The sequence below is a fragment of the Aptenodytes forsteri genome, unplaced genomic scaffold (genome assembly GCF_000699145.1).
Source record: "Aptenodytes forsteri isolate BGI_AS27 unplaced genomic scaffold, ASM69914v1 Scaffold179, whole genome shotgun sequence".
In the NCBI taxonomy this organism is placed as follows: Eukaryota; Metazoa; Chordata; class Aves; order Sphenisciformes; family Spheniscidae; genus Aptenodytes; species Aptenodytes forsteri.
The window spans coordinates 704,346-715,041 of NW_008795378.1; the positions used below are offsets into that span (position 1 = coordinate 704,346).

The window sequence follows — 10,696 nt, forward strand, 5'->3', positions numbered from 1 at the left end:
GGCTCCGGCCGGGGAACGCCCGCCCGCCACCTCCTGCACACGCACCCCGAGGAGAGACGGCGAACGCTGCCGGAGCTGTTCTCCCGCGCGAGCCACGACGCAGAGCTCTTAACGCCTTCGTTACAGCAGCCTCGGCAAAACTAGGTACTGGCTCGGATAAAAATACGCGTTTCCAGCGCAGATGGGATTGCACATTAAAAGCTCGCAGGAAACACGCACCCTTTGCACTGTTGGGGATGTTTGGCTTTACTACGCAGACAGGGTATTAATTCTTAGGTGAGCACTAATGAAATGAAGGGGAAAATAAAATTAAAAAAAAACAAAAAATGGAAGGAAGCAAAATCCCGGTGGCCTTGATGCCAGGTAATCTTAACAGAAATTTAAAATCCACAGGTATTTTTTTCCTAAGGAAAACCATTAAAAAGACACACACAAATGAAATACCTGTTCCTTTTGAGTGTTAGCAGCTCCAACTGCTTTAATTTGCCGTAGAAGCAATACAAATACATCATGGCATATATTAAGGGAGAGGGGGGGGGGGGAATCTTTCCAAGAGAGGTGCTACTTTTTTAGAATTAAAATGTTAGTTTCTTATTCAACAACAGAACTACTCTATTTGCACAAGTTACTTCAAAAATTGCATAGTATGGGGCTACATCGCATTTTGGAGGCTAGGTTTCCTATTTATACTTGCTAAAAGGCAAAATCTCTTTATTAAATATAAATCACCTCATACTTGATAATACTAATTTCCACTCTAACATAGCTAGCGAGTACCAGCTCAGAAAGCAGTCAGAATTAAGAACGTGCCCTGGTACTTATCAAAGTATTTAAAATTACAAAATATTCACAGAGCACTCAGTTTTGCCCTATTTGCCTAAAACCATTCAGCTTATTTTCACCATATGGCAGTGGTCTATAGTTAACAGATCAGGCTTCTTCAGTCACATTCACATGCTGGGCAAATTAATAAAAATACAGCTTAAAGAAACTCCCTGTTAAAGAACGGGTAACAGTTCTGATAACAGAATAATTTAATCTGTTTCCTTGCCATTCAGGGAGATCAGCATATAAAACCTCCCTTTACCTTACGCACACTAAGTAGCTATCACAGCAAGAAATCCTATAATTAAGTGGATATCACCAATATATTTTGGGAAATAGGTGAAAAAAACCCTATTACTTTAATTTCGATTCCAGCAAGATAAGATATTTAAATAATGTAGGATCAAATTAATCTCAAATATGTAAGTAATTTTTTTCCTGTTTTTAAGTTGCTGCACATCTAATAGTCAATATGGCACCTCAAGCTGACCATCTCAGAGAAGTCTTATTTTTCCCAGCAGAACAAACTGCAAAAATAAGGTATTAAAAATCTTCAATTCACCAGAAAAACTAAGGCTAAAAGTTCAAATGAGCTCCTTGACTTTCTCATTTCAAAGTAGCAATACTGCCATCAGAATGATTCCTTTTTACGGAAGGAGCGGAGGCAGCTAGTGTGACGACGTCGTCCATAGACTACCATAATACATTGTACAGAAAAGCTTACATACAGAAAGCTAACATTAGATTTATTTAGACCTGCACCTGTGTTTTAGGCATGCACATATGTATTTCCACACATAGGTCTCTTCATGAAGGAGCCTGGAAGTGAATTCCAGGTCAGACAGCTTGCCTGTGCAAACCACACACAGCTTACAGCCTGGACAAACCCAAGGTAATGCATTTTACAACATATTATACCATATATGTCTAGATACTGCCACAAAGCTACTATATATCCACATTATATTCTGTTGCTATAGAGTAATTGTTAAACCATTTACGTACCAGCAGAGCACTCTTAATTTCACATCGTCCGCATGCTATCCCCTCCACTTCAGATTTTTCAAGAGCTACAGCATTTGCCATTTCATGCTTAAATGGTTCTTTCACTGGCTCTGGGAAAAAAAAACAAACAAACCCAAACCCAGTACTCCAGTCTCTGATTTCTTTATTGCTTAATTGCAGCAACCTCCAATAACCAGATACTCTACCAGAAGTTTGTGAGTTTTTATTTAGTTAACAAAGATATCTTTACCTTGAATCTGTTCTTTGAGTATTTGCAACTTCACTTTTCCTGAAGAAACCTATATAGAAGAATATTTACATATATATATATATATATAAAAACACTTACTGGAGTATGAATATTAAAAAGACACCTAAGGTGCTAATGAAAATTAATAAAAGCATAACTTTTATAGAATTAAAATGTTACTGTTACTAGGAAAATAGCTAAACATGTATTTAAAGAGAAAACTCCATGTATTGTTCATGACAGCCATTAAGTCTGTAACCAATTTCCCTCCCCATTCATGAAATGACATTGTCCTTGTTTGCTTAGCCAGGTCCGTAGCAAGTGTCTTCCACAAGCATAGACCTGCAGAACTTTCATAACCATAGTGACTTAAGCTCAAACGTCAACCAGTGAAGTCTGCTGCACATATAGTCTGCACATACATCTACCTATAGTTTGTTGCTGGGAGCGGGGGGGGCAGGTGTTTGTTTTCCTGCTTCTCCTTATTACCCTTCCATGATCTAGCACCTCAGTAACTGATCATTTTCAACGTTTCTGCTCCTCAGTTTTTCCCTACAAACAGTCCACACTGCACTCTCACTTCCCCCCCTTATGCATCTGCAGGCATTTTAATTTTGCCCTTTTGAAAATTCTGCCCCATGCATCTTCTCCTTAGCCATAAGAGCTGAAATCTGAAGTCTTTGAAGTAGTAATACCTCTGAGTTACTTGTCTCACAGAAGGCGAAAGAGAAAGAGGTGGGTTAAAGAAAACCTTTTCATTCTGATCCTTTCTTCTACTCACGGGCAAGTAGGCAATTTTATTGAAATTGAGTGTGTTGGCTGAGATGACCTTCACACCAAACTGCCGCTGCTTCAAAAGACTTCAAATAGCAACTGCGACGGCTTAGTCTGAAGTTGTCATTGTCTGTTTTTCTCTTCAGACTTATATAAGCTTTATTTCAGCCAGTTTCAAATGGTCTCTCTTAATTAACAGCTCTCATTTCAACATAGCATATGTAGCATGGCTTCCAGAAAAAAAAATCATAAGAGAAAACTCTCCTTTTATGTCCCACTCAGTCCAATTTGCATGCCTCTCCAGACACATCAGTGTCTGCTAAAGGGAAGAGGAAGTATCTCTAAGTTGAGTTAGTTTGGATTTGGGGATCCCCTACAGATTTTTCATACTAATTCATGGAACAAGTAAAGAACATAAGCTTTGTTACCGCAATTGGTATTTTAACTGCACTCATGAACATTATTTGATGATGGATATACCTAATGCCAGCTTCCGTGACATATAAAGCCTCAAGGACAAGAGCCTAAGCTATTAAAATGATGAATTTATTTCACCAGAGAATGAAATATTAAGACTAGGTTATTAAAGTTGGAAGTGGTAACATTCCCTACAAGGTCCAGTCTTCAGCTACTTACAAATTTGACCAGCTTTTACCATTCCCATACGTCTGCCTTATCTTTAATATTTTTTGAGAGTTGGAGCAAAATTGCCCTAGTCATTTCCAAAAGGAAATAAAGGGAAAATATCCCATTGTGTATATATTAAAAAGAAAACAGATTTTTCAATGACTTAGCAGGAAAGTTCTATCTCCCTCCTTTTAGGTCTGAGCAAGGACATCATAGAATAAGAGTCAATTGATAAACCTAATCCACATTTTAAAACACTCAGAAGCATTCAGTCTCAGTCCAAGAAAATGGACTGAGTCCAGTCCTTGTCCAAGAGAATGCTTCGAAGATCTGTTTAACCCACACTTGACCAACTAGCATCAGTTCTCAGAGGATGAACGTAGGACTTTTCTAGCTACTGTGGACTAAGCGGCAAGTTGGGTTCTCAGTCTCCTACTGTACTTACTGAAAGAAATCCAGAAGCATCATAAGAAAGATTATAGGACATGCAGAAGTCGGGGGGGGGAGAGAATGAACCACAGAGTCATATGGGAGTTCTACTGTGAATGCAAATGCCATTACACGGTGACCGAGTTAAAGAAAAAACTTTTAACTGTAGTGTTTTTTTAATGTAGTGTGCCTTTTTCATAGCTTTTGTCTATGAAGATAGAGAATTTGTACTCAAAACTTCACGTGAAGCCTCGTATTTCAGATTCAGGAAGGACGTTAGGCAAGGTCTAATTAATTTGAAAGACAGGCTCCCAATGACTTCCATCACTACCAAATTAGACTCTTACAATATTAAATCTGTAGAAGCAATGATATTTTACTATTTATTGCAATTAAAAAAACCAACAGATCACCAAACAGAACTTGATGTTCCTCCAGCTCAAAGGGAAACATAAGCTTGGCGTGGAAAAATAAACAATCAGAAATTTTACTCAGAAGGTGCTTAACCTTTTATTTTTACAGTATTTAAAATTCCCATGTTGTGTAGCGTAAATGTTCTAAATCTTGTTTTGTTTTAAATAGCTTTACCTGCAAATATACTGATAGCTTACTACCTTATTATTGTTTTCTTTGCTTTGTGACAAAACTCGGGCTTGGATGGTCATTGGTCCTGCCTGTCCAGATTTCCAGTGATAAGCACTTGATTTCCTATGAACCAAGAGCAAGAAAGAACTTAGAAATTATGTCTTCTGTAAGCAAAAGAAGCATAAAGGTTTTCCTTCAGGTTTTTAAATAAGAACAGAGCATCACAAAAAAATAAAGTACTTGTCTACAGGATCATCAATTCCCCAAAACACAAACACCTCCCTTCCATTGAAACCTGCTTCACATCTATTTTAATAGTAGTAAAAACATCAAAAGTATAAGAAAGTACTTATTTTTAGACCATCAAATTAGTCTAAGTTTGTAAACGTAAGAAAATCCCATCAATTCTCTAAGGTTGGTTTTAGAAGAATAAAAATGTAACAGAAGTACACTTAGATAAGTCTTCATTGTTCCAATTTACTCGAGGGCATTCATCCAGCACAGCTAAAATGTAGCATCTTTTAATAAGCCAGGAACAGATACCTACAATTAAGACTTCAGTGAGTATCAGTTTAAATATTGACTACTATGACAAACGTGGTAGATAGTGGGGAAGAATTTAAGACTAAGAGAGATTAAACAGTGGTTTTCATCTTTAGCACACTGCATAATACACTATTGCATAGTGTTTAGCAAGTATTCACGACTGATCTACTTTGTTTTACAGAAAACCAAACATAGTGCAAAACAAACTAAAGCATAGAAAACAAGGGGTAAGGAAAACGTGTAGGAGGGAAGAGGGATGATCTTCCCACCAGTAGTGCAAATGCCAATGATTCCCGTCATTTGAACTCACCATAACAACACTATCAGGGTTTGCAGGTACACAGCCATGAGAACAATACAAGAACAACTGCATGAGCACAATAGGGGTAAAAGAGTGCCACGCACTATCTGGAAAACACTGCCTCAACAGCTCAACCAAAAGCTTACAGAGCTGCAAACAGCAGGCCCTTAGCATTACCAAGACTTAAAGCACTACGGTATCCAAAGCACTTGTATCTCCAGTGACAAAATATGTTCAGGCAGAAGTACAAAGAAATGGAAGCAAATGTTACAAAGATTGGCTAACATTCAGAGTGAGCCAGTAACAGAGATGAGATTTAAACTTCCACCCTAGCACTTGCTTCATTACATCATGCTTACTTTCCAAGCCATGCTTCCATCACACAGAAAGTGTCTTTCTGAGAAGCTACATAGATGCATGCAGAACAGGATCAAAGCAATATTAAGAACAGCATCCTCTCCAGAAACATCAGAAATAAGACTGAAATAGTGCAAGAGAAACTACTTTCTGTTTCCTGCTTTAAAACAAAGGTGACAAATCTAATTGGACAGGGGAAAAAGGCAGAAGAAGGAATAAATGCGCAAAAGGGATCTCTGCTTCTGAAGGAATATCCCTGCCAGAAAGGATTTGTTTGTTTACCTCTTAAAAAAAAAAAAAAAAAATCAAAATTTCACATGGGAGTATAAAATAAGAAAGTCATAGGGTAGCAAGTTTATCATTGGGAAGAAAGACTGGGGAGAGGAGACTGAACACTATTGTGAATTCCAAACTTTGCAAGAGATCCCATCTGGGGCGGGAGGAAGGTGTGGAAGGAGCATCTCATTGGATTCCTTTTTCTGAAACAGAAATTTAACCTACTTTCTCTCTTCTTTTTCTCTGCTCATGTTTGACTGTAGTTGCCGTAATTTCTTCTCCATCTCTTTGTTTTCAGTTTCTAACTGCACTTTCTCCAACTGCAATTCTCTGACAGTTCTGGAGAAGTTAAAGTAGTAAAATATTCATTAGAAATTACATGAAAGACAGCAAAGTACCTGAAAAAGTTTAAAGCAGCAAGAAAAAGAAGTTGAAAAATTTGTCATTAAAGGCATGTCACCCTTCTATCTCCCAGCAAGACTGAAAACAGTTCTGGAAAATTTAGGGCAGGTCAGGTGCAAACTCCTTGGACCCAAGAATATCGCATTACAGAGAAGTATGCTGACAGTGATATGGCTACTCCAATATAAGCTGTAGAGTAGCCAACATAAAACTGATACAATTGTGTCTGTATTTGGAAAAGTTTGTTGCTTAATTATATTAAAATAAACTATCCCAGTGAATCCTTTAGTATTGTTTGTTTACAAAGTATATATGTTAGATATACAGTTGTAAGACCTGGAAATTACTCAGAAAATAGGTTAAAGCCTAAGAAAAGAAAGGCTTAAGGGTAAAAGCGTAGGGAAAACACTAGAAAAGAAACACATCGTGATTCTTCTTGCTCTTACACAAATAAGCTCTTCTACTTAGTGTTGCATTAAAACTTATTAAAAATGATGAAAAAACTTCTCTATCACAATCAGATAAAATGCACTTACTTTGCTTTTAATCTCACTGAGGTTCCAGTTTTTGAGCCTGGGAGTATTACAAAACCATTGACGTTCATGATTCCCAGTATAATCTCTTCTAAAAAGAGAATTTCAATGATCTACAGTTAGCAACCTGTTGAAATGGGAATTCAATTGAAATTAAAACAGTAAAATCTTGCTACAAATCCAAAAATATTACTGTATAGAAGGAGAGAAATGGAGCACAGAACTTGTTTATGTGAAGTGCCAATAAAATCCTAGAGCAACTCTAAATTAAATTTAACTGAAAGAAAAACTTTTTATTACATTTATGATACCAGGGAAAAGATTTACTTGTCTGTTTTTTACTTTACATTCCCTAAAGTTCAATGGAAGCAGTTTAATATTAAATAAAACACAGCTTTCTTGAACCAGACCAAAAGAAAGCACAGAGAAGGAGAAAATTGTATCAATGGCTATGAAGTCAAACCATCTCAACTGATTTGGAAAGACAAATGTCTTCTGTCCTATACAAATTGATACAAAAGAATGCAGTAACTCGCAGTTATTCCCTACTCTCAACACTTCAAGACAGTGGTGTTTTAAAGGCAATTTTTTTTCCCCAGATTGTAAAATACTCTTCCAACAAGCAAGTTCATACAGCACTGAGGCCAAACTGAAGCTTAACATCCATAGCCTCCCTGTGCAAGAATGTTTGCAGTATAACTAGTACAGACTAAGCAGGCTGCTGGAAGAGACATGCCAACACTTGATTTCAAGCACAGTGCCAAATCTGAACATTAACTTGTGCTGCTGGGATGCATATGGAAAAGGAAAAAAAACTTGATAGTCCAGAGACTTACAGCTGACAGGACGTTTGGAAACTGTTCTTCAACTGTTGGCTATCAGATTCCAGCTGAAAGCAGGACCTAGCTGAAATGATGTGGAGAAGCTTAGTATTTGAAATACATCAATTGTATAACTGAGCTCAAGAGCAAAAGCTCAGCTGCCTGTTCGCACATAAACCTGAAAATGACCATTAATACAGTTAAAACGTGTCCAAATAATGCCTCTGTCCATGAGGAAAAAAGTGTGTCAATGGCACGTTAAAAACAGTTAAAATATCTGGTGCCACAGAACCTAAAAGCAATGACATTTTAGTGCTGACAGAAATGTCAGATGTGCGCACAAAACATATTTCTTAGTGTGCCGGAAAAAACAAGCACTCCGTTCCTTCTCATCATTTCAAAACAATTATTCTTTTACTACATTCTAAGATAAAACAAGATTCTATTAACTTTGAATAGAAGAAGGTTCTTCTATTGGCAAATGTGTGCTAGCACTACGAGTGCATCTAGACAGGCAGGGATAACACGCTGGTTTTGATGTAGCCCAAAGACTACCTAACGGTAAAAATGAAGGTAAATGACTGAAGCCAGCTTACCAATCTCAAGGAGGGAAAGTAGTTAACTCATATAAATGATTTTTTTCTTTTTTTTTAAATAAACTTTAACATATTCCACTGGAAGCAAAGATTTAAAGAGGTAACTTAAAAGTTGCGATAGTATCACAGATAAAACCATCTACAAAGTTTCGGGAATACAGTAATACTGGGTGGAAAAGAAAAAGCATCATGTTATAGATAACAGGGGATATAGATAGACAGATGGTGATCAAAAACCTGAATTGTTCTGAGAAAATACATGAATTCATTTAATAGCTATTAGAGCATAATTCTGTTTTTTATAAGAACAGCTGTTAAACGCTGAGATGGTAGCATTCAAAGTTAAATATACACCATTTGGGAAAATATGCACCCTTAGCTTGTAAGACATCTTTAAGTACCCATGAGATGCGCTTTCAGGACTGCCAGGGAAGTCCACCAAAGGCAAGTATTAACCTGGGAAACCCAAACTCCTCAAAAACAAACTCTGTACTTGGAAACAGACTAGTAATTTAAATGCAGACTAGAGCTCCCTTTTTCTCTGTGCTTTTTGTTTACCTGTGCATCCTTTTCTCTTTCTAATATGTAAGACATTTCCAGTGAGGCAGAGAGTAAAGCAACTCATCAACATAAATAAATCAAGCATTAAATACCCACATCCTTTCTGCCTGCTCTTGTACACACACTAGTACTCAAATGTCATCATTCTAGCAGATTCCTCTCTGCTGCTATTGGATATACAGTGCAACTGAACAAAACAAAAAATGGTGTTTCTGCTAAATGAAATTTAAGTCAATTTGATTTTAAAGTCTGCGTAGCTAAATGAACAGAATTTCCATATATATCCTATATCTCAGCTTAGCTCAAATTTCTTCCTAATCAATTTAAAAATAGCTTTATAACTTAAAGACAGCTGAAGATAGGTGCAGTTTATTTCAAACTACAAGAGTTTAACTAGAGACTAAATTCCAGCAGCTTTCTCACATCAACAAACTCATAAAATCCAAAAGGATACTACCGTATATGTAATAGCTCACATCCAATTATCATAACCACGAACACGGATTTCATGCTAGACTGAGTCCTATCCACTTACCAATAATTCAAACCAAACTATTTCCTTTGAAGAAGAATTTTTAGTGTAACAAAGAATTTGTCTAGCATTGCTTTCCACCCGTTTGCTGTTAACTATACCAACTGAGACTTCTGGTCCTTCCAAACAATGTCCTTTAACATTTCACTAATTGGTTAAAAAAAAAAAAAAAGGAAAAAAAGTAACATAAAAAAAAAAACCACACAAACTTTCATTGCCTTGTAAATCTGCTCCTAACAGCTAGTCTAAATCCAGCAGTCAGGTATGCTAATGTAATCTCAGTCTCTCGGGATAAATTCATATTCTCCATGCCCCAATAGCTGTGATATCAACCATTTCAAACTTCACTTTCTATTTTTAAACAAATTATCCATTTCTATGTTTAATGTCACACAACACACATAAAGTAAGATCATGAAAACTAGATTTAAACAGCTAAATGATACTTTCCCCAAATTATTTTCCCATACTTAGCAATTTTGTCACATTGGAAAGATGTATTGTCTCAATGACTCTGACAAGTCAACACCTATTTCTACCAGTTGTGCATCTTCACTGTTTAACCAAAAACTATGATTTCAACTATATTTTAAGTAACTTCAAACACGAAAGACACTAGCAGAATGGTCTGTCTCTCCCTGCAGACTACTCAAAAAAAAAAAAAAAATCACATTACCAAGTATGTTTCATGAGATAAATGCCTTATCATCCACATTATATAGCTACAGCAATTGCCCCGTGAACTCGGGCAGGAGCATTGCCCAGAAATAAGCAGAGCAAATGTAGAAGCAGGTGGGTCCAAGAACAGGTGAATAAATGGAGCCAAGTCAGTACTTGCCCTTAATACTTCTATCAAACTCTAGTCTCTGCTAAGCAAGGCTTACAGATTTCAATCAGTCCAGACGACAGCTCTAGGAAAACACAGAATGCACAAGGGCAGGCAAAAAAAGGTATAAAAAAACCCTGCTGTCAAAGCAGTGGGCTTTTTTTTTGTTTTGTTACTGATGGCTCTGTTTTTCAAGAGGACTGATGAACGGTAGGAAGGACAGGGAAGAAGGAAACCGCCTAGAACTGTAACCTAAAACCAGAAAGCCGTAAGGGGGGTAGTGGAGGGGGAATAAAGAGCAAAGTGTAGAGGACAAATACAAATTCAAACTGTAAGGGTACGTAGGGAGGACATTCCCAGGCAGAATTTGGGGGCGCTTGCACCTGTCCCCAAATACTCTCTCAGCCCTTTGACAGCGGCCTCGTGGCGGGCGGCAACTCCCGCGGAGGG

General features: G+C 37.3%; 1 protein-coding gene across 1 annotated transcript in view; it reads right to left on the reverse strand.

Annotated features, from left to right (window-relative positions):
* Positions 1-6,981, reverse strand: part of ZBBX (zinc finger B-box domain containing) — a 24,289-nt gene extending 17,308 nt beyond the window's left edge. Inside the window, 5 exon segments of the mRNA XM_009280537.1 lie at positions 1,831-1,940; positions 2,081-2,129; positions 4,525-4,618; positions 6,201-6,314; positions 6,914-6,981. Coding sequence (XP_009278812.1) covers positions 1,831-1,940; positions 2,081-2,129; positions 4,525-4,618; positions 6,201-6,314; positions 6,914-6,981 — 435 coding nt within the window.
* Between the last annotated feature and the right edge of the window lie 3,715 nt (positions 6,982-10,696).